Consider the following 25,767-nt stretch of genomic DNA (forward strand, 5'->3'; position numbering starts at 1 on the left):
CTAGAGGATGGGCATTAGTTATGAGAATAACATTTAAGCAAAACTGGGAAGCCCACCCAAGCCAGTCAGGTCTCATTTGGGTAGGAGCCGGACTAACCGAGATACTCTGGAAGTGGACAACAGTACAACAGTACATTCCAGTACTGGCATGAGGCTGGAGATATGCAATATCACTAAAGGGCAATCCCCCTCGAAGGTACTCCACCTTGACATGGTGAGGGAGCTTGTGTGCTCTGACCACCCAGAGAGCTATACTGATGGTTGCTTAGCAACTGACAAAGCTACTCAAGCTGGTCAGATCTCATTTGGGTAGGAGCCAGACTCTGGATCAGCCTTTCTCATAATGTGTTTCCCAACAGCTACAATCTCCAACTGAGATATGCAATATCACTAAAGGGCAATCCCCTCGAAGGTGCTCCACCTTGATGTGGTGAGGAGGGCTTGTGTGCTCTGATCACCCAGAGAGCTATACTGATGGCTGCTTAGCAACTGGCACAGCTACCCAAGCTGGTAACTGTGCCAGTTGATCTCATTTGGATAGGAGCCAGACCATCAGTATAGCTCTCTGGGTGGTCAGAGCACACAAGCCCCCTCATCACATCAAGGTGGAGTACCTTCAAGGGGGATTGCCCTTTAGTGATATTGCATATCTCTAGCCTCATGCCAGTACTGGAATGTGCTGTTGTCCACTAAGCGAGACACCCTGGAAGTGGACAACAGCACATTCCAATACTGGCATGATGCTGAAGATATGCAATATTACCAAAGGGCTCATGTCCAGGCAGCTATTTGGCATTGCTGAATCAGCATCAGTGATAGCTTTTTGTGGTAGAGAAGGCAAGGGGGGGAAACCATTCTACTATCCTCCCATGACAACCATAGCCACAATGAAGAATGATGATAAAAGTGGGGCAGCTACCAGCCTGGCAAACCAAGGTATTATCTCTGGACACAGAAGGGAAAGGAATGTGCACTCCCAATCTCACCACCTGCTAAGAACCTTTTCCAGCCACAATTAAAACAAAAAAAAAGCACCAATTAAGGAAAATTAGATGTATTGGTACTTGGAATGTACAAGGATTGCTACATATAGGCAAACTGGACATAGTATAAAATGAAATGAAAAGACTAAACATCAATATATTAGGAATCTCAGAAACACATTGGAAAAACAAGGGACACTTTACATTACATCTAGACAATACCATTTATTTTACTGGACATCACTCTATAAGTAGAAATGAAATAGCAACAATCATCAAAAAATGTATATGCAAATCAGTGTTGAGCTGCAACCCTATCAACAATAGGATAATTTCTTTAAGAATTGACTATAATCCAATACCAATCACACTCTTACAAATTTATGTCCCTACAAGTGATGCTGACAAAGAGAACATTGAGCTCTTTTACAGAGAGATCTGAATTTAGCCATAGATGCAATACTGAAAAAAGACATTTTGATCATTAAGGATGATTTCAATGCAAAAGTTGGAAAAAGAATGGAAAAGCACAACAAGACAGTCCTGGGTCTAGATGTAATTATGGAATGGGCACCCAAAATGAAAGACTGATTGGCTTCTGTATAGAAAGAGAACTTATGGTCACTAACACCTTTTTTAAGCAACAGAAACTATATACACCTGGAGGTAGCTTGGCATCAGAACAAAGAACCAAATTGATTATATCCTTATTAACAAAAGATGGAAGTCTATGATGAAAAATGTTAAAGCATTTCCAAGAGCTGATTATGGCTCTGATCACCAACTCTTCATTGCTGATATGAAAATACATCTGCAAACAAATAAAACAACATATTCTCCCCAGATTAGATTTCACAGAAATTACTGATATACAGTATTAAAGTGGAAAATAATTTTCTAGAACTAGGGAATTACACTAATGAAACAACCTCAGAAGAACCTTGGACCAAATGAAAATAATATTGCTAGAAACTGAGTCTTTGGACTCCCTGGAGGTGTCAAATAATAATAATAATAATAATAATAAAAAAACTGCAAAGTCAATGTTCCCCAAAAATCCAGAATTAGCACACCCTGGATATCAAATGAAACATTGAAACAAGTTGAGAAAAGACAAGAAATAAAGTCAAAAGGACTTTCATTTCTCAGGCAGAGCTACAGTGAATTATCCAAGCTCATCAAAAGACTCTGCATTAAAGATAAAAACAACTTTATCATGACACATGCAGAGAAATTGAGGATCACTGAAATCAAAAAGACCTATTTAGTAAAATAAAATTGTTGAATAAAATTTTAAACCAAAGTATTCAAGTATAGCTCATGTTAACAATCATATTCTTATTGATCCAACGGACATCCTTAATAGATTTTCAACAAGACTATTGTTGAAATCTGTATAAAGATAATTCACTCTCATTCAACAAAGAAAACACCAAAGACCTCCATAAGGAACTTTGCATTTTAAAAGAAGAGATTGAAGAAGCTCTGAACAAACTCAGAAAAGGGAAAACCCCAGGCCACAACCAAATACAAAGCAAAGTTCTCACATATCTAGGACCCATAGAAATCGAAATTATCAGAAAAGTTGTAATGAAATCTGGGAGACAAAAGATTGGCTTGATGATTGGGTAAAATCCATTTTTATATCAATACACAAAAAAAGATACACATAATTATAAAACAATAACCTTGATTTCACATGCAAGCAAAATTCTTCTCTTTATCATTAAAGAAAGACTTAACATAATGCCAATGGTCATTTTGTGTTGAATACACCGGTTCTTGTCTGATAATTAAAGTTAAGCAGCGTTGAGCTTGGTTAGTACTTGGGAGGGTTACACTTGGAAACACTGAGTACTATTGGTGTAATTTGATTTTTTGTTGAGAGGTAGTTACAGGGTTGACACTGGGGTTTCGCTTGGTGGAACTAGGACAAGGCACCATCCCTGGAAGTTACGAAAGAAACCTGTGAGCAAGAGGGTGAGGAGTGGTTTCTTTGCATGGAGGATGGTTGAACCTTGGAATTCATTGCCTGATAGAGTGATGAGAGCACGAATGGTCAATGAGTTCAAGGTGTGGTATGATAGACTTTGTGTTCTCTATAAAGGACCTCCCACGATGAGTCTTTTGCCTCCATGGAGACCTGAATCATCATCATAATAATAATAAAAACAATATTTTGAGCAACAACTTCCTGTGGAACAGGCAGACTTTAGAAAAGGATATGGAACCAGTGATCAAATTTCTAATCTAAAGCACTTGGTTGAAAAGGCTCAAGAATTTAATATTCCCTTGTTTATATGCTTCATTGATTATGATAGTGCATTTGACTATGTCAGGTGGAGGAGGTCCTGTGGTAAATACTGAATAAAATGGAAATCCCAGAACATTTGACGTGCCTTTTAAAACAACTCTATGAGAGGAATCAGGCTGCAGTGAAGATGGATATAAAAACATCTCAGTGGTTCAATGTTAAGAAAGGTGTGAGACAAGAATGCATACTCCCTTGATCTATACAATCTTTATGGAGAATACATTATGAGAAAGGCACTTAATGGATATGATAGTGGTTTCTCAATTGGTGACAAAAGAATAAACAATCTTAGATATGCTGGTGACAACATTATTATTGCAAGCAGCAAAGGAGAACCAGAATCCCTCATTAAAAGAGTTGAATGGGAAAGCTTGAAATATGATTTAAGAATTAATCGTAATAAAACAAAATATATGGCCATAGATGAAAATGACAATTTTGCCCACAACATTGACTTTGAGAAGGTGGGTGACATTTATCTTGACGCTCTAATAAGTGTCAAATTAAAAGAAGAATTACCATGGTGAGGTCACCCAATGGTGCAATTGCAGAAAATATGGAAAGGCAGAAACATTTCTATCAGCACTAAATCAAGACTGGTCAGTAGCCTGGTGTTTTCGATTTTCATTTATGGTACTGAATTTTGGACACAGCAAAAAAAGATATGGTCAAGATAAATAGCTTTGAGATGTGGTGCTAGAGAAGGATGTTGAAAGTCTCTTGGATGGACAAAAGGTCTAATGAAAGTATAATAAGTCAACTAAAATTCAAGAGGCAGCTATGTGACATTGTAAATGAACGAATTCTCAAATACTTGGGTCACATTTCAAGACATGAAAATGAAAACTTGGAAAAACTAATTATGCAGGGCAGTTGGAAGGACCTAAAGAAAATGAGGATACCAAGATGGTTGGACTAGATTGAAAAGATCACTGGACTTAATTTGGAATTGGCCACTGCAGCAACAAAAGATAGAAAAAAATGGAGAGACATTGTGGCTAGGGTCACAAGTTCTCAGACATGAGGAGACCGAGCAAAGAAGAAAGAAGGGAGGGTAGTACTATCAGAACCAGAAGACTTGTTGGTATCCATGCTGTTCAGAATTCTTTTAAAGTCCTCCTGACAAAGCACCAGAGCAGGTTTGTAGTGTGCAGGTCTTGATAATGCACATTAGGAGATATTTTGCATTTATCATCAATATAGTAAAAATGATGCATGCAGGTTAGCTGTGTATTTGGATGATGTTACACTTGTTTGGATGTGTGTGTGAGAGAGAGAGAGAGAGGTGGAAACATGAGTGGGTACGAGCTGTGCCAGAAGATCTTTGTGAAGGACTGGAAAGCTTACTCTCATTCTAATCTTTTAATACACTTATCTCTTTCAAAACCACATTTGGAATAGCATTATTTTTAAAATTTAAAGCTGTTGATGCTTGCATCCTTGTAGGCTGACTGATGAGTGAGATGCTGGAATTTTGTTTTTTTCAAGCTAATTGCAATATGCAGAATTATTTTCTTAAACTACTTTGGTACATCTTGTCAGAATTATTTCAGATATTCAGTTGAAACAGGTGTCTATATCAGAAGAGCAGAAACAGTAGTATACCCAAAGGGGAAAAAATGTAGAAATCATTCTAGTCATATCATTTGGCAGTATTATTGTGTAAAAGGGCACAATATTGAGAGTAATTGGCTGAAGGGCATTCTACAGAAAAGTGGACTTGAATAAGATTATAGTTTGAGTCTTTAAAAGGAGAGCTGACATCTACAGTGCATTTACTAGAAGAACTGGTTAAAAAGAGATCAAAGGTGTTGAGTGGGGGATGGAGAGAATTAGAAGGTATTCTTGGGCAGGTGGACATTTTTTGAAATATTGTAACCGACAGCAAATATCATAGCATTTCTCTACCAGCTTGATTAGTGGAATTGGAGAAGGACCATTCTGAGTTGTGAATGATGAAGTCTCCTAAGAAAGACGACCTCACTGTTTGGGTTATTTAATGATGATATAGAAGGTCTCTTTGTCTAAGAAGATTATCTTCTGAGATAGATAGTAAGAAAGGTCACTGTGGTTACTACAGTTTAAAGAGTGATAGATGGTAAATGAATGTAATTATTATTATTATATTATTAAGGCAAGCCACCATAGCTCAACGACAAGAGCACTGGTCTCGTAAACCAGGGGTCATAAGTTCGAATCTCATTGGTGGCTGTCGAGTAGCTTTTTTTTCCGGCCTGGTTGGCCAAATGGTTAGCATATCTGCTCTCCAGCCAAAAGGCTGTGAGTTGAAATCCCACCGTGGGCATGGATGTTTGTGATTATCTGTGAAATTACTAGTGATGGTGGTGGATTGAGTGGTGGAGACAGAGTTGTAGAGTAAGTGCCCTCCCTCGATGAGTCTATGGACCTGGAGATGTCATATAATAATAATAATAACCTCCAGAGAGTCACAGACTCATTGAGCGAGACCACATATTACATGCACCAGCTATCATACTTATTCTTGAATTATTCACACTGCTTGCACACACAACATTGAATGGCAATCCATTCCAATCACTCACCACCCTATGAGAGAAAAAATCTAGCCCTCACTCCATCTTAGCAGCATTCATTCTCATCTTCCAAGGATGCTCTCTAATTCTTTCCCCACCCTCCATAAAATGAAAAATCCCATCAACATAAATCCTTTGCCCCTTTCCAATGTTTGTAAGTCTCAATCATATCTCAATCTCTTTCTCCTATTTGCTAGTATCTACACTCTACAAATCCTCAATATGTCTTCATAATTAGTATTTCACAATCCTGATATCATTTTAAAACACTCTCCTTTGCAAGAGGCAAAATGACATCTTTATCTTTATGTGTGAAAGTTCGTTTCAGCATTGCAATAATCTTTTGAGTTGTATTTGCAATTTTTGCTACATGTCCCTTGAACTTCAACTTGCTTTCTACTAACACTCCAAGATTCCTAGTCTCATCAGTTTCTTCTAGCATAATCCCACCAGTATAATATGACATTGGATATCTAATCATGCCAAAGTGTATGACTTACATTTACTGACATCCATTTTCCCATGCTCACAATTCCTGCCTATTCGAATTATTCTGCAAGTACTGCATATCACCAACATTCCCGATTACCCTACCTTACTTTGCATCAGAAAATAGCTGTATATCGCCTGTCAAATCCTTCTCAATGTCATTAATGTATAGATTGAATAACAATGGACCAAGGCCTGATCCTTGTAGTACACCACTAGTTACCTTAAATCTTGCAGACTCATATCCCCCATATACCACTTTTTGATATCTGTCACTCAGCCATCTTCTTATCCATGTTAATATTCTATAATACAAACCCATATTCTCCAATTTATGCAACAGCCTACCATGTGCTGTATTCTGTAAAAAGCCTTAGCAAAATTGAAAGGTATCATGGTGTATCCATTCCCCTCATCTAGTTCAATGGTAACCTTATTATAGCATGTGAGCAAGTTTCCAAAACATGATCTTCCCTTAGTAAACCCATGCTGTTCATTAGAAAGTAGAGATTCACTGTCAACCTGAATGTGAACCCTAACCTATTTTTCCAATATCTTTCCCACCACACCTGAGATACTGATTGGTCGATAGTTGGATACATTGGTCTTTTGCACCACCCTTGTGCAATGGGATTACCATACATTGCTTCCATTACTGTGGAATCTTCCCTGTTCTGAAATTCTGAAATTACATGGCAAAATGGGCACTCCTTAGTGCCCATTTTGCTACATAGACACTAATGATTTTGAATACATACTCAGACTTAGCTTTCTGTACAACTGTTGTGACTATTCTAGCCTGCTGGTTATGATTATCATAACTGACCTTATGCACAAGGTATTCCATTCACATCATCGGTTTCTTACAAATCTCTTGTTTAATAAAATTACACATCCATTTGAACTCCTACCCTATTTATTCTTCGAACTCTTGGGACACATTCTGATATTGCATCGTTTCAGTACTTTTTAAATGCTTTCCATGCACTGTTGATATTTTTCCCATCCAGCAACCGATGCCGTTTCAGTGAACTCAGTATACTTCTTAGTTGATCATAATTTCCTGCTTTGTAGTTCAACATGTAACCTTTTCTGAATGGAACATTCATAAACGTGGCCACTTCCCAAGTGAGTACTGCATGATCGCTGTCACCAACTGGAGGCAGAATAGTTACTCTTTAACTGAAACGCACTCTGACACTATAATCAAATCTAACACTCTTTGATCTCAAGTTCCTTCTGTCACATGCTGCTTTAGATAGTTGTCTCACAACAGCTCAGTAAATTCAGTTTCATTCTTCTCATGAGATTTTACTGCTATCCAATCAATATTTGGATATGGATATTATTGGATAATTTGGATATTATCGCCGAATATCAATGGTAGGATTGTGTTTAAAGAGCTCCGAAAGATAAGTTATTTAGTTCTAAAAAAATAGCGTTATTTGTTTAAAAATTGTCCTAGAATTATAGCATATTGCAGAGTTAATCTGTTTAGCATAAAAATTTGTTTAATTAGTGTTAAATTGGTATTTTGATAGGATACAATAGATACATAGCGTACCACATAGCACCAATGCGAAGAAAGGCAATGCCGTACAAATCACCGTCTTTGTTTAAAAAATTTAACGAACGGGAGTTCCTCCAGTGTAACATTTGCAGGATGTATGCTTTTCTGAGAGCGGCTGGAGTTTGGTTTGAGAGCAATAGTGGTGGGAAAGTATCATGAAAGCGAGGATTTGAAGTGTGTCTCAGGTTGCAAGATTGACGTAGTAGATGAAAGTCATAATGTGATAGAAAATAGTGATGTGATAAAAAAAAATTGTGAGGTAGCGCCAGATGTGATAGAAAATTGCGATGTAGCGTCAGATAGCATTGAAAGTGAGAGTAAAAGTACAGAGTGAGAGAATGGTTTGAATGATAAAAAAAATTAAAAGTTAGCTGCAATGAGGGAGATTGCATGGCATAGGACAAAACGTCAGCTGGAGCGATTACAAAAATGTCTACCAAGTGGATCAGCTAACAGAAAGAAGCAAATGCGTGATACGAAAAATGAGAGCATGATCAGGAATGAAAGAAAAATTAAGGAGCGAGTGGTGTATGATGATTCAGTAGTAAAAGGTGTAATAGATGAGAGAATATCGTGCTTTCTGGGTGCGAAAATTAATGATGTAAGTGAGGCTATTAGAGCACAAAAGCATAGGATGAAAGAAATGATAGTAGTGGCAGGAATGAATGATTTAAAAGGTGAAAAATTTGCTATGAGAGAGGACTTGAAGGAATTACTAGAGGTAGCAAAAGAAAAGAGTGAGAGTTAAGATAGCGAGTCTGTTGCCGTGGTATGATAGAGTAGAGTCGAGATGGAGGGCCATAATTCCGAATGACTCTATGCTTAGGTTATGCAGGAGGTGTGGAGTTTGTGGATGTGTGGAGTGGGTTTGATGGGCAAAAGGACTTATACAAGAAGGATGGTTTGCATCTGAATGGATTTGGTCTGCAGAGACTGGAAAAATTGTCGCTGAATGAACTAAAAGTGGATGTGCAGAATCAGGGAAACGAGCTATTAGTGGGGGGGGGAAGCTGCTGAGTGGATATGCAGACATCATTGAGGCAGTTGAGTGCAAGAATATGTATAATATGCCTGAGCTAGTATGAAGGACAACAAACCAGAATGGGATAGTTAGTATAAGGTGTCAAGATAGGGGTGGTACTAACGAGTGCTTCTGCATTTTATGTATACTAATGCCAGGAGTATTAGGGACAATAAGGAGGCATTTTTGGCTTTGGTTGGCTCTTCCTGGCCACAGGTTATTGGCATTAGTGAGACATGGCTGACTGAAGATGATATAGTTAGTGGGATAGAACGTGAAGGGTATAGTGTGTGCAGGAGGGACAAAGAGAAAAGAATGGGGGTAGAATGTTATTGATGATAGCTGATGAACTGCATGAGGAAGACAAAGAGAATAGAAGTTCAACTGCAGGATAGTGAAAATAGCACATTTGAGGCTATATGGTATGAGATTGAGGCCAGCAGAACAAAATATACAGTTGGGTGCTGCTATCGACCAGGCGATGGAATAAATGATGGAGATGTATGCATAGGCAAATAGACTCAATGAGTGGAGGACAGGTAATTATTATGGAGGATTTCAACTATGGTAACATTAATTGGAAGGAGGAGGAGAGGACACATGGGAGGAAGGAAATAGATTTTATGCAGTTACTAAGGGATGACTACCTGAGACAGCATGTAATGGAATATACTAGATGTTCAAGACTGCTTGACCTAGTAATTGCATCTGAGAATTTGACTGTAATGAATATGACCACTTTGCCACCAATTGGTGAGAGTGATCATAAGGTCTTGACTTGGGAGGTGGCTAAATGTGTGGAATTTTCAATTAAGACAGGGTACATGTGGAATTACCGGGCTGGTAAGTATGACAAGCTTAGAAGATTGCTTGGTTCAGTGCCATGGCATGCAAAACTGCAAGGGCTGGATGTTGATAGTACATGGGAATTGATAAAGGAATGTTTGAAGGATGGCTGACTGCATACCTAGAGTCCGGATAGTAAATTAGGTGGGGGTTAAATGGATGAATAACACCATTAAGCTTGAGCTGCAAAAAAAAGAAACAACTGTGGAAGGAATTTAAGGAGGAAAGGTGACCTGCAGGTACACAACAGTATAAAGCATAGGCCCAGAAGGGTAACTATAGTGTGATAAGAAAAGCAAAAGCAGATTATGAAAGGAAATTAGCAACACAAGCTAAAGAGAATCCCAAACAGTTATTTCGATATACTGCAAGTAAAAGAAAAAATGTATATGGCAGAATGATTTTAAGGAATGCTGATGGTATGGAGGTAACTGAATCAGTTGAAATAGTAGAATTACGAAGCGAGCACTTTGCAAAAGTATATCATCCAGGTGATGATATTGCAGGAATGAGGAAACCAATAGCTTATACAGGAATTGAGGTGAATGAAATGGAGGTGAATAGTATATTACAAAACCTTAATGTGAATGTATCTGTGGGATTGGATGGTATACCAGCTCGGATCTTATGTGAAGCAGCAAAAGAATTGTCAGTGCCCTTGACCATTTTGTTTAATTTGAGTCGCAGGTCTGGGTTAGTCTTTGGGGGGGGGGGGCGGAAATAGGGGAAAGACTGCTGTTGCAAATTACCGAGCAATCAGCATATCAGGAGTCGTTGTCAAGGTTTTGGAGAAAGTAGTCAAGAGCAAAATACAGGTATGGATAGATGATAACAGGATGCTGTATGGGGACAGCATGGTTTCAGCATGGTAGATCATGCCTCAGAAACTTGCTCATGTTTTTTTAACACAGTGATGGCTGAAGATAAGGGTAATGAGTTTACAGTGATTCTACTGGACCTTGCTAAGGCCTTTGACAGGATACCACACGGAATTCTAATCAGTAAACTGCAGCATATGAGGATGGATATAGGGTTGGTGAGATGGTTAGGAGGATGGTTGATGGAAAGATATCAGAGAGCATTTTATTCAGGAGTAGAGTCCAAAAGAAGGCCTGTGATTAGTGGTGTGCCACAGGGTTCTGTTCTTGGAGGACTGCTATTTAATTTGTTCATTAACGATATAGGAAAGGATCTGAGAGGAACTGTTCATTTGTTTGCTGATGATGGAAAGTTGTGTAGAGCAATAGTGAATGCACATGATGTCAAAATTTTACAGGATGATTTAGATAGATTGGAAGACTCGGCTGAGGAGAATGGATGTCAGTTTAATATGAGAAAGTGTAAGGTTATGCATTTTGGGGTGAAAAGATTAACAGCAGTATACCACATTGGTGGAGATTGACAAGGCCAGGGATTTGGGAGTGTTGATGGATAGGGACTTGAAGTTTAGCAGGCACATAGCAAAAGTGGCTAAATCAGCTCATCAGATCACTTGGTTAATGAAGAATACTTTGACGAGCAGAGATAAGCAAGTTATTGTTCCTCTTTATCCAGCCTTGATAAGATCCCATCTTGACTACTAAGCCCAGATCTGGGCCCAGTAGAGGAGGAGGTAGAGAGGATCCAGAGGCAGGTGACCAAGATGATAGCTGGTCTATGGAATGAACCTTACAAGAACAGGTTGAAGATCTGGGGGTTATAGAAATTAGTTGATAGATGGAAAAGAGGTGATGTGATTGAGACATTCAAATTATTGAAGGGTTTTTACAAGATTAATTCAGAGAAAATTTTTCAGAACAGGTCTGGTGGTGGGAGAACTAGGGGGTCTAGGGAGAACCATGGAAACTGAGCAAGAGTGTTAGAACTAGGTTTTTTACTTAGAGAGTGGTGAATGAGTGGAATAAACTGCCTGAGTTTGTTGTGGGTACCATGACTGTAAATGAGTTGTTCAAAGCAAAGTATGATAGATATTGTGCGGATGCTGAATAGTTGTTCTTGACATGATGTTTAGGGCTTCTCTCGATGAGTCTAAGGACTCCTTGAAGTTACCCGTAATAATAATAATAAAGTCTCCCATTATGATTACTTTTTTCATGCCCATCATTTCTGTTTGGTGATGCATTTCTTCATCACTAGCAACTGATCCACTCGGTCTGTAACAACACCCCACTATGTAGTTGATCTTGTTAGATTCTACCTCACACCAGATGGCTTCAAATTCACTGCCACATGAAATACTGTTAGTAGTAGTACCACAATCATAGATCTCAACACTAACTGGATTCAAGTCATTTGATATCATTAATAGCATACTCCCTTCTCTGCTATCCTGCCTGTCCTTCCTAAAAATAGCCAGGTCTCACTAATGCCTACAATCTGAGGTCCAAAAAAAACCGTACCCCTTTGTTTCTGATACTTCTAGCATTCATGTATAGACATAATAATCTACCTGCATGTTCTTTTTGGATACTCTTGTCTGCAGTCTGCATGACACAGTTCAACTTGGAGATCTCACTTCTTTGCTAGTGTCTTGTACATGTAGACATCTTTGCACATGTTTGATGGGTCCATGCCAGATGAACATAAAGTCAAAATCATTCTCTCCTCGTAATAATTTTTATGATAATGCCCATTCCCATTATTAGCACAATTATATAACATTGTCACTCTTATGTACATATTCTCACCATTCTTCCCATTATAATTTAGTTTCTGTGACTCTCTGTGTTAGGTCTCATGCTAATTATTAGTTTTTCAAGACTCTTGATACCAAATGCATTCAGATGTAGGCCATCCCTCATATAGAAATCTGATCTTCCCTCAGACTCACTCCACATATCCCTAATAGCTTTCCAAGCATCCTTGGACTTCACAAACACAATACGAGTATAAGGCATTTACATCCCTATGCCTTCAACTATATTTATGTGTATGCGTGTGTTCTACTTGGCGGTTTGTCTGTTTTGAGGGATGAAAAACCCAAGTCCCCAGGTGAATAAATCCTCTATTGCCAGCTAAATTAGTCTTTCCAGCTCTTTAGTCAAAAGAGACCAGATAAAGTTCTTAATATCATGGACAGGAATCGAATCCAGGTCTTTCCCACCAAAGGGCTTCATCTGTACTGACTGAGCTACAGAGTCTCATCCATCATAGTCCTTCTTCTTAATTTATTTTTATTATATCGAGATAATATACTTACTATTTTCACTTTCTTGCTCTTCTCGTAGAAAGGCTTAGACATGTTGTACATGCTTAATAAATAACTTAAGGAAATTACAACATACAATAGAATATACATTAAATTAAACTTTAATATATTTCCAATATTTTGGCAACGTCATATTACCATCTACAAAGGAACTTACAATAAAGACATGTGCACGCAGCCACTAAACACAGTAAATGAGAAATGAAGCGAGGACGCTATGGTTTTCCTAAAAGTCCTGATGGTGCCCCTTCCTCCCCTAGCGGGCTATATAGGTATTCTTGGCCGTTGGGCTGAAGGTCTCCTAATGTAAGCCTCCCAAAGTTGGGGCAGTTTCATGCACCCAAATTTGTTGAGGTTTGACACAGGTTTCTTAGGGCTGAGGCTGATTCCATGAATAGTCTTTCAAATTTAAACTTGCTACGGTGTACTATTGTGGCTTTCTTCCACCGTATTCTTTGGTGTATATCCAGAGCATTGTTTGCAAGAAGAATTGCTGTAATGGTGAAACCGGATGTAGTCCTTGTGTTCTGAAATTCTGATATTCGCTGTCCTGCCTGTTTGGCCAAAGTAGGACAACTTCTTGCTCTTCACTCTTCCCTCTTCCAATAACCCTTTCATGCCCTCTCTCATTCTGAACTCATCACTAGTTAAGTCTTTAGTATGTACTACAGTTACGATGTCGTTTGCTTTTCTTTTCTGTTTTTGAATTGCTTGCATTATATTTTTAATTTTTACTCCTGGAAAACTGGAAGTTATAACTTGCTCAACAACAGCATATTTTATGATAGAGTCTCCATCCCAAATAACATCGTTCTTTTTACAAGCACTGTTATGTACATGATTTTTGTTACTTACTGACTTACCTGATTCCGTGCTTTGTTGTTGTTTCTTATTTTGCTGCTTAATTTTCTTTTCCTCCCTATGTTCACTGAAATGCCTCTCAAGTTTCTGTAATTCTCAAATCATCTCTCTCTCTGATAATCTGCTTTAATTTTGCTATTTTGGAAATGAATTCATTTTCAATAACCTTCTCAATATCTTCAATAACCTCCTTAGTGGAGCAAGTCTTCTTGTTCTCAACTTTGCTGCTCTTCTTAGCATTACGTTTCTTGTGTGTTTTTGGCACCATTTTAAAACTAGATTTATTATTGCAATATATTAACAAAAATAATTTATAGAACACTAAATACACTAAAAAACATGAAGATCTACACTAATATACCCTAAGATGCAACTTTTCTAGGGAAAAAAACACAATAAAAGAGATAAAAATCACCAATCACAAATGAGAAAGTGCATTTTGAATCTCAGAATACCAACAAGATAGTACTTAGGTTTGTTATTCTTTCCATCCCTGTGGATGAAGGAATCTTTTAAAGTGTAGTTAAGAAGTTGAGGTGGACAGTAGACTAGACTGATAGTTGAGGTACTATTAAGAATAGTAGATCAGGTAGAGGTATCTTCAGTTGGTAGTGTATACCATTTAATTCATGTTGAGACCACAAATGTTAGTGAAATGGGATATTAATATTTTTATGTTTTTTTTTTTTTTGTGACTTTATAATGTTTGGAATTTTGTTGTTTTTAATTTTTTTGATCGTCATCAAATTCCTGCCATGTACCCCCAAGGGGGGGTGTATGGGATATGATAGTACTACATGAAAAATTTACATCATTACTAACATCCTATCTAAATTTTCCTCCAAATCAGTCTCTTACTTGTCAAGACTCCAACATTATCAGATCTTATATTTCTATTGTCTAAGGCACACTTTGTAATATATCAGTCCTCCTATATCTTGGTCTTCCTCTGAGTTATTTTCCTGCTAATCTGACAGAGAACACTTGTTTTGCTAATCTTTCCTCGTCCATTCTTTAAGTGACCATACCACCTGAGATTAGCTCTGCTAACGCATTCCTGGATGCTGGCAATCTCAAGTTCTTTCCTAATATCCTCGTTTTAATATGATTTGCCATTGTTCCCATCTGTTCATGCCACTAATCTTTCTCAGGACTCTCATCTGCGGTCTCTAGTCTTTGGTCAAGTATTTTACTTCCGACCCAGCTCTCAGATCCGTTAAAACTGGTTTAAACACTGTCTTGTATACAGCTAATTTAGCATTCTGACTAATTTCTCTCTTATTCCATATGAATTTATTCAATTGACTTCCTACCATACCAGCTTTGTTGATTCTGTTGTCTATTTCCATATTTAGTTTGCCATCTTCACTAAAATCGTGCCTAAGTAGCTGAAATGTTCTACTTGTTCCACAGGTTCCCCATTCACAACACAGTTGACATTTTCAACAATTCTACCAATTTTCATTGTCTTTGTCTTTTTAATGCTGACCTTCATACCATATCTATTACAACAGCTATTCAATTTAGTCAGAGAATCTTGTCGACTTGTAGCAGATTTATTTAGAAGTATAACATCTCTGCATAAAGCAAAAAGCTGACTTTAACATCTCCAATTTTGATATCATGTTTAATACCATTTTCCTTCATAATATGATCCATATAGATAATGATTAACAGAGGGGATAATGTACATCCTTGTCTCACGTTAGATTTAACATTATACCATCCTCCTGTACTTCTTCAATTCTAACTGCTAACTTACAACTCAAATAAGACTAAGTATAGATGATATAATGCTAGATGATGCTAGATGGCATAGACTTGATATAATGCCCCATTGACACCATATAACTGTAGCGTATTGAATAGCTTCTCTTTTGGCACCTTGTCATATGACTTTTCCAGATCAACAAAACTTAAATACAGATCTTTGTTATATTTCCATGATTTCTCAACTATTTGTCGTAAAGTAAAGATCTGATCCTGACAGCCTCTATTTGGCCTGAATTCAGCTTGATCTTCACCAAGCTTTTTTTTCACAATCCTTCTCAACTGTTTTTCAAGTATACTTACATAAATCTGAGCCTGTGTAGCTTAGTGGATGTGGCGTTTGCACACTAAGGCACTTGAGCGCACAAAGGAAGACTTGCTTTCAAATCTAGTTGGCAACCAGAGGAAATTTTGACTTTTTCAATCGAAGGTGAGTTAGCTGATCTTATACGGAGGTAGCAGGGTTTTTTTCTCCTGAAACTCTGGTTTTTCATCCCACATACAGACAAATTGGCCCTTTAGAACACACGCAATTTACAGACAAAAAAAATACTAATTGTGGTGGTGGGCAGTAGATGGCGTTGATGGAGATGATTGGTACTAGAGGTTCAATGTAGTAGTAGTGTAGAGAGTTGCATAATAGATGTCCTCTGGCGATGAGTCTTCGGACTCCTTGAAGGTATCACGAATAATAATAATAATCTTACCACGAACAATCACTAGGTTGGAAATACCTCTGTAATTCTCACATTCAGTTTTATTTCCTTTTTTTATATGGGTACTATGAGCTCTACTCCAATCATCGGGAATTCGTCCTTCTGTCCAGGCCTTCTGAACTATGCAGTGCAGCCACTGTAAGAATTTTATACCACCATTCTTTAGCATTTCTGGTTGAATATCATCTACTCCTACTGCCTTTCCACATTTCAAGCCTTTGATAGCTTTTTCTACTTCAAGTATGGATATGTATTCCTGACTGAATGCCTGTTGAGTGTTTTTTACGACTGTGCTGTCATCACTGCTTGTTTCATTTAGAAATTTTTCAAAGTAATTACTCCATACTTCAAGGATATCTTTTTCTCCCGTTTTCATGTCACCTTTATCATCTCTAACTCCTTTTACAGCACTCTTTCCTCCATTTCTAAGTTTCTTCAACAACCCCCAGAATATTTTGCTACTTTCTTGATATTTATTTTCTATGTTCTTGCCGAAGTCCTCCCATGACTTTTATTTAGCTAGTTTTACACGGTGGTTAGCTTTCTTACATTTGTCTCTGTATTCTCTAAGAGCACAAGCTGACTTATTTACCAGGAACTTTTGATATGCTCTCTTCTTTTTCTTCACTGCTTCTTTAACTTCCTGTGTCCACCATGGAGTTCTGATTTTGCTATCCTTGCAGATAACCTCACCACATGTCTCTCTGGCTGAATCAATGAGGGTTTTCTTGAAGGCTTGCCACTGAATCTCCAAGGTTTGGTTCCTGTTCTCCAACTCTTTCATTTTTTCTTCAATAATCTTTGTGTATTTTAGTCTACAGTTCACATCTAAGAGCTGCTCAACTTTTATTCACTTTAAAACTTTCTTACATGTTATTCTTTTCAATATGAAATTCAATTTTATCCTGCTCCAGATTAAATAGTGATCACTTCCAATTTCAAATCCTCTGTACACTGTGGTGTCTTGCACCAGGGAGAAAACATCACTATCAACAATAACATAGTCAATGAGACTTTTCTTATTCCTTGTCTCTTCTCTCCATGCGAATTTGTGCACATTTTTATGTTGGAACATGGTGTTAGTAATAACCAGTCCATGTCCTGAGCAGAAATCCAACAGATATTTGCCATTATTATTAGCTTTGCTCTTTTCTCCAAATTTTCCCAAAATATTTTTGTATGTCTGACAATCATTTCCTACTCTGCTATTTAGATCCCCAACAAGGACCAACTTTTCCTTTTCATTGTGTCAGTTGCTTTCTCTAAAGCCTCAGAATATTCCTCCACTTCTACCTTAGTAGAACCTTCTGTGGGACCATAGGCACAAATAAGTCTCATTGTCCAGTTCCCCATTCTGATATTTGCCCACATCACTCTACTTGAGACTGCCTGCCATTCAAGAAGATTAGCCTCATATTTAGTGTCGAATACTCCATACTTCAAGGATATCTTTTTTCTCCCGTTTTCATGTCGCCTTTATCATCTCTAACTTCTTTTACAGCACTATGACTACTCCTTCTTTTCCTTGATTATCAGTAACTGAATATAGCATTTTGTATTTATTGCTCAGAAACATTTCAACAATTTTTGTCTTTTTTTGTTTCAGTCACTGCTATTATGTGGATCGGGTACTTATCTAATTCCTCAGATAGCTCGATTTCTTTGCCATTTATGCTTCTTATGTTGATAGTACCAATCTTTAACTCTGGTGTTGAGTTGGGGTGTGTTTTCAGATTTGTTCTAGTAGCTGACTTTTTGCTTTAACCTGGGGCATTGCCAGGTTAAACCTTGTTTAACTTGGTAATGCCCCAGCTGGCATGAAATTTTGTCATGTTGTTCCATCATTTTATATTTTAGTTTAAGCCAATAAGAATACAATTTGGTTGGCTAAATTCCAAATTGCCAGCCCATCCTCGTTTGTTCATTATCCAGGTAATTACCCAACAGGGTGCACCAAGAGAAGGTGAGGATTGGACATTAGGTAAGAAGCCCTGGTCGGTTCTCTGCATTCCTTTAAAGGCTATGTGGAGGTCTCCTTTCAGTTATACAGCTTTGACCCTTAAGCACCCCTGCCATTTTTTCTTGGTTATTTAATGCTAAGGAGTAGTGGCGTGTAATTAGGGTGATGATCTACATGCACACTTCCCACACAGTTTACAGTTCAATGCATGTTCTTGACAACTCTCCCTCGCACATCACTATACTTAGAATCCCTTCAGGCACACCCTGCAGAGTTTCTTTATGGTTGTTGGTTTATCTGCTTACTAATTGGAAAGCTTCCTGATATCTTACCATTGAGTTTGGTCAGTCCCATGTACTATATAATTGGCTAGCCTGCAGAACCACTTTACTGCTGTACCTTCGAATGGTAGAGTTTTTGGGACAATACAGTATATTCAGCATATCCATGAGTCTCTCATCCATGCCACATGTAAGAAGAAAGGGGGAGCTGCAGAAACCAGAATCCATGTTCTGCAAACCAAACATGGCAACAATAAGAAAGTGATGGTGTTTCACTGGGTGATGAAAGTCACCTATAACCTAGCAGTCTAGTTGGCCTTTCCTCCAAATAGCAAAGAATGCATATGCAGCAGCAATACTAGCCAGGATTACCATCACCTCTTTTGTGAAAACAGATCGCACACCACAGAAAGGTGGAGCTAATTTGGCTGGAGTAAGTTATATGTTGTGTGTTGCTAGTCCACAGGTGTCCCAAATATGTGATGGGTGTTTTTAGGCATGTTTTTCTGTTTTGTTGTATGAAGGACCTGACTTTTTTCTTTTTTTTTTTTGGTGGGATGGGTTCTTGCCACCTCTATATGAGAGCAGCTCACTCACCTTCAGTTAAAAAATGCCTATTAAATGTTCTTCACCCATGAGATGTGGAAGTAGGTATTTCAGGATTGTAATTTTTTTACAAATGAATTAAGTTTGTTAATTGAGTAACAAATTATATTTTATATTTATTTATTATATAGCTGTTATTGAAAAGAATTCAATGCAAGGGGCAATTGATTATGCTACTGATCTTGGTAAGTTTCAGTTCATTTATTTAGATTAATTAATTTAATTATTTGAATTGATTATTTAAATATCAAACTATTGTCTTTGTGATATGCATATATGATGAGAGAGTTTGATTTATAGGAGGTTGTCAGGTTGTGGATGGAGTAATATGGTGACTTTCCGTTCAGTCATTTCCAACCCTAAGGGTGACTTTGTAAGCATTGCCTACAAAGTATTTCTGGTGAGAATTTTACAGGGTAGTTCATCATTGTTTTCCTCAACCCCCCCCTCCTCCCATTTTATCTGGGCTCAGGACTGGCATATAGCTGGGATGTATTCATCACTGTAATCCTTGTGTGTTCACAGGGCTGGTTTGCATGTTCTGGGGGATGAAAAAAACCTGAGTTTCCAGGTGAAAAAACCCCTTACCTCTATATGAGATCAGCTAACTCACCTTTCATCGAAAGAGACCAGATAAAGGTTCATCACATCGTATCACTGCACTGCACTGACAGGAATCAAACCCAGGGCTGTCCAAGCAAAAGGCTTCGTCTATACTGACTGAGCTATGGAGACACATCATGTCACGTCATACCGCACCACACGAGAATCGAACCCAGGGCTGTCGACCAAAGGGCTTCGTCTATACTGACTGAGCTTAATTATAAAAGATATGTACTGAGAATCACAAAGGATGGGATTACATTTGCTCTGAAGAAATCATACATAATTTTGATATTTTGGATAAAATATCAAAATTATGGTAAAAATTAAAAAAAAAATTAAACATGAAAAAATATTGTTCATTATCGATAAAATTATACAGCTTAGTATAATTCAAAATTACTTTAAAATAACATCCATTCCTTTAATTGTAATTACAGGAATGGATTTACAATTTTTGGACATTACAATTAAATCCTTTAATTGTAATGTCCAAATATTTAAAGAGACGGAGTAAACACGATAAGCACTACAAACACTTTACTACTGGCGCAAACTTCATATAAACAACAGTGGAACTGTGCGACAGACAGTGCCGCACTATGCTAATAGCTCGCATCTCATGATGATATGCATATGCTTGCGTGCGTATCAAAATAAATTAATAAATATATTTATATATCGAGAAAAATTGGGGTGCTACAGTTCCGCAGCACCTATGCATGAGCCGTCCCCTGCTCAATCATCTCTGGACTGTTTCTGATATCTCTTCATCCTTCCAAGTGAAAAGTAGACGAAATCTGTGCACAATAATCCATATGTGGTCTTATCAAAGCGTTATACAACGAAACTGTACAGTCTTAACTTCTACATATCAGTATCCCCAACATCGCTGCCTAATCATCTGTGCTGTCCTCACAATTTCAGTAAGGTGTCCTTGTCTACCATAATCCCCCCCCCCCTCCCCAGATCCCACTTCTCCTCCACTTTGTCTAAGATATTCCCAAAATTATATACTCTGCATCCCATCGTTGTTTTTCATACTTTAAAACAATAATCTAGCACTGAACTGTTAAGCGAACTTGTCCAGTCTATTCTATTCAAGTCCTCTTGCAGAGCCACATCTGCACTACTCCTTGCTTCTCATAGTTCTTCCAAACTGCATCATCTACAAACAAATACACATTACACCATTTAAACTTTTTCCAATTTACCCTCATGGTTATCACACAAGTAATTATTATGGGTGACTTAAATTATCCAAACATGCTGACTCGGTAGAAGAGAAATCTCATGATAAGAATAAAGGAAAATTTATTGAGCTGTTGTGAGGCAATGTTCTCAAGCAGCATGTGAAAGAAGGAACTCAAAGTCAAAGAGCATTAAATTTGATCACAGCCAGGGCCTTAACAAGGGCGTGGTGAAAGAGGCGCCCACCACTGGTGCAAAATGTATAACATTTTTGTCATTTTTGGGTTGGGGGCGCAAGTTAGGCACTTGCCACCGGCGCTTCACACCCTCGTTAATCACTGATCACAGCATCAGACTTCAGTTAAGAATGTGAATGTTTTGCCACCAGTTGGTGACAGTGATCACACTGTATTGTCCTGGGAAGTAGTAATTAACTACATGGATGTTTCAATTAGGACAGGTTACATGCTGAACTGCAATGCTAGAAATTATGACAGGAGAATACTATCTTTAGTCCCAAGGTATCAGTTACTGAATGAAAAGAATATCAGCAATGCATGCGGAAGCTTTGAAAAAGCTTCCCCCTTAAATGAGGCATTTAAGTTTGAATAACATTTGAATAACAAATAGGGTGAGAGTGAAATGAATGTGCAACCTTATTAAGCAAGAAATCCATAAGAAAAAGATGATGTGGAAAGAATGTTGGGAAAAGAGGAATTATGAAATATATAAAGTGCAACCCAGAAAAAAATGTGGTATGGTGACTTGGAAGTAGCCCAAAGTTTAAATAAGGATAGACTATTATTATAATACAGTGCTGGAATCATGAGTAGCTTAGTGATTTGGTTGAGACATAAGCATGTAAGGAATTGAAGAAAAGTAAGATTAGTTGGTTAAAAACTGAGAAGAACTAAGGAATTATAATGAATGTCATGCTTAATAAAGAGCTTGATAAACAGGCAAGGAAGAGATATGGGAGAAGGAAGATCTAGAAGAGAAGTTTCATAGCAGAAGCAAGGAAAATTGGTGGTGGGGAGGAGGAAGACATTCATGAGAATGTTGAGGAAACATCTGATGGAGTGTGGGAGGGAGGACATTCATGACAGGTTGAGCAAACCTGTCATGGATTGGGGGAGGGAGAATAGAGTAAGAAGCAGTAGATGGATGGAATCCTTCATTAAAGAAGTGATGACTACATTGGCTTTAGACAGAAGTATATGACAGAGATAGCAACAGCTAGAAAAAACTTTCTGCTGTGAGTCTTTTGTGACTTATGGAAGTGCAATAGTATTGTATCATGCACCTGTCACATTTTCTTGGTTCAAAAGACAAAGAAAGCTGGTAACAGTAGCAACTAATATTCTACATCAATGTTAAACCTTTACATGGAAACATTTCCGGCTATTAATGGCAAACATTATAGCAATGAGTTTTTAAATTCAAGAAGTTAAATAATAAAAAGATACCTAGAAGAACATCTATTAAATGTTTCTAGTTCTTGATTGATTCCCTTTTGGATCACTGTATTTAACTGACAAAGTTCATTATTTTTAATTTCCAAACAGTGAAGAATATGACAGAGATACAATCTGATATTAAAATATAGAAATAAACTATTTCTATATCAGCACTTCTGATCATAAAACTTTTTATCATTTCTTAGGGTGTGTGTCTTCTGCACTGAACAGAAATATTTATGGCAATTCTGCCATAAATATTTCTGTAGTCAATCTTATATAGCCTATAGTCAATCTTACCTCACAGGCCTATTTTATTAGATAATATCAAAGTATTCATAAGAATACCATGATTTCTTCAGAGCAAATGTACATCCCATCCTTTGTGATTCTCAATACATCTTTTATAATTAAGATAAGAAGTTTGTGTCTGGTATATTACCTCACAGCTCAGTCATAACAGATGAAGCCCTTTGGTCAGAAAGACTGGGTTCAATTCCCGTGTGACATGATATGAATTTAAAAACTGTGTTTTGCTGATGATGTCTTGAAGATCTGGTCCCCTCTGAAACAGACCCACTTCAGTTTTTCACCAAAATTAACTTCTTATACACTCACATTAAGTTTACTATTGAGAGCAAATCAAACAACAGTCTTCCCTTTCTGGATACCCTGATACTTCATAACTCTATATGTAATATTGAATTTTCCATTTAGAGGAAACCATCGTTCACTGGGAAGTATATCTACACAGCTTCTAATCATCCTTCACAAAAGATAGAGATATTATCAAATGCCTTGGACACTGAGCATGCACAATTTGTTCTTTTGACTGTCTTCTATTAGAATTAAATAAAACTCACTGTATTACTTAATGAATATAATATAATAAAAGCATTATACACAAAATAATCAATCGATAATTATTATTATCCTTCTTCCAACCTACAATCCAATATTAAAAGGGTTAAAAGGATCTGAAGAGGCTTCTGAACAAATAGCAAGAATCCTTTGCAAATATAGCCTGTACTGTACTGTACCTTCAAATCATCTTTTTCCCTACCACATATTAAGGATAAATTATTACCTCTGTCCTTGCTTGGTGTTTATCAAATACCCTGTTCCTGTTAACTTTGCTACTTTCATTCTACTGAGCTCAGAATCCAAGAACATCAAGATTATTTAAGATTTCTGAAAGCAGAAAGTTCAGGCCTTGCTTCTCATGCCATTGACACTAGAAACAGAGTTCACTGGAATCAAGCAAATATGTTGTACTACAATAGATTTAAATTTGATCTATTTCTTGAATCGTGTGAAGCTCTATGCCACCAACAAAAATTACTTCCCAAAACTTAAAGATAAGCAAGCAAACTTTATGCTTCTCTTTAAGTTTTGGGAAGCAATTGCCATTAAGTTTTTTTATTTATTTTTTATTTTTTTAATTACATAACTATACCTGTCTTCTCTCTCTTGATCTTTAATAGTGTTTCCTCCTACTTGCACAGCTGCAACTGAGACGTGTGGAAATATCAGATGCTATATGACTCATTCTTGTGTTTATATTTTAAATGTTGTAGCTAATTCCACTTCTGCATGAATGATGCTTGTTAATTGAGCAAAATATATAGGAGCATTTAATAAATTCTAAATTCAAATTGGCAAACACACTAAATATACAAGTAGTTTTTAATGTTATAATTATAGTCAGTATGGTGGGTCAGCTAAGTTTTATTTTATTTTATTTTTTTCAAAGCTTGTTTATTTATTTATTTAATGAAATTTTTATCTAGAAACCAAACATGAAAAGTTTCAAGCCATTTCAGACCTCTAGTATGCAAATTCATCTTCCACCTAAAATATAAGCTGCAGTACTGGTAGTTATACAAAGTGCAAAAAATTATCCATAGTATTAACGATTTTTTTTTTAATTTGTTAATGCCATGGAAGATCTGATATTGAACATGTAATTTGCCACATACTAATGAGATAATCAAGCACAAATTTTTTCTAACCTAGAACATAGGAATTATGTCCATTATCTATATCAGGGATCAACAAACCTTTTCTGAGAGGGACTGGATGGTAAATATTGTAGTCTTCAGGCTAAGAAGTAAAATTGCAGATATCCTGCACTTAGAAATCTGTGCCCTGTCACTGATGCTACTTACACTCAGTGCAAACGAATCCCACAGATTTCTTAGTTGCACATAATAAGATTTTATGTATTTCATCTTTGAAAATCTCTTTTAGCACAGTGAATGTTGGTAGAAATATGTACCAATATTCACTGACATAAACTGTGATACATGCAGCTAAATAAATCTATGGCATTCAGAACACTGTCAAGTTTGCACTGAGTGCAAGTAGCATCAGCAGTAGGACATAGCAATGAGAATGCAACATATACAAGTGAATGGACATGGCTGCATTACATTAACAGTATAGAGACTGAAACAACAATTTCATGATTCTGTCACAACATTCATTTAAAATCATCCTTAGCTTGAGAGCTATATAATAATTAATAGGCTGCAGTCCAGATCCAGCTTGCAGGCTGCAGTGTGAGCCTCTGCTCTGTGTTGCAGTAGTTCTGGGTGGTAGATCATGCCATTGACATGGCTCACCAGATCTAATGGGAGGAAGTTTCCCTATTATACAGGAGTAAATAGGGAGACTTGCTCCCATTTCTTATTGGAATGACACACACTTTATCTCCTATTCCACTCAAAACTCCAGACACTATCAAAGCCTTAGTTTTCCAATGAGTTTAACAAGGCAGTCCATGAAAAAAAAATGGTATACTAGAGGTGGCTAAAGATTAAAATTCCAGCTTCACACTCAGTTTACACAACAGCTTACAACAGATGAAAAAAAAAAAAAATAGCAAATCCAAACCAAACTTTGAGAAGATAAGGGTGACCTAGGATCATTCTTCTTCAATTCCTGCATAGACAAGAACAGCTCACTGCATTTCTTTTCTGGTCTTTTATCAGAAGAATCCGAATAACTTGGATACCAACAAGTCCTGAAGTATTCCCCCCCCCCTCTCCTTCCAAACTCAGAATGTCGAGTGTGGTCAAGCATCTGCTCTAGAATTAATACCCATCTGGTACAATCTTTCATATTCATGTAACATTGGTCCAACGGCATGAAAGCCAGTCTATATTCAGCTCATTCCAAAGAAGAAGGGAAATAAAAGTCATACCATTGCCATCATTTCTCTCAGTGAATGGAAAAAATCATTGACACTCAACTTTTTGTAATTATCTTGGAGGCCATCAGTTAATTAGTAACCACCAGTGTGGGTTTATCAAGATGATCCACTACTCTGAATGT

At 37.3% G+C, this 25,767-nt stretch overlaps 1 protein-coding gene and 1 non-coding gene across 2 annotated transcripts in view; both read left to right on the forward strand.

Moving 5' to 3' along the window:
* LOC150108263 (protein Aster-B-like) overlaps window positions 1-25,767 on the forward strand; it is a 227,862-nt gene that overhangs the window by 103,822 nt on the left and 98,273 nt on the right. Inside the window, exon 6 of the mRNA XM_090415712.1 lies at window positions 19,312-19,365. Coding sequence (XP_090271838.1) covers window positions 19,312-19,365 — 54 coding nt within the window. The remainder of the gene's footprint in view (window positions 1-19,311; window positions 19,366-25,767) is intronic.
* TRNAT-CGU (transfer RNA threonine (anticodon CGU)) lies at window positions 5,436-5,508 on the forward strand. Its single transcript has one exon. It is a non-coding gene; the product is annotated as a tRNA-Thr (tRNA).

Source organism: Typopeltis vanoorti, chromosome 3 (assembly GCF_054136105.1).
Source record: "Typopeltis vanoorti isolate ZY-2024b chromosome 3, IOZ_Tvanoo_1.0, whole genome shotgun sequence".
Lineage (NCBI taxonomy): Eukaryota > Metazoa > Arthropoda > Arachnida > Uropygi > Thelyphonidae > Typopeltis > Typopeltis vanoorti.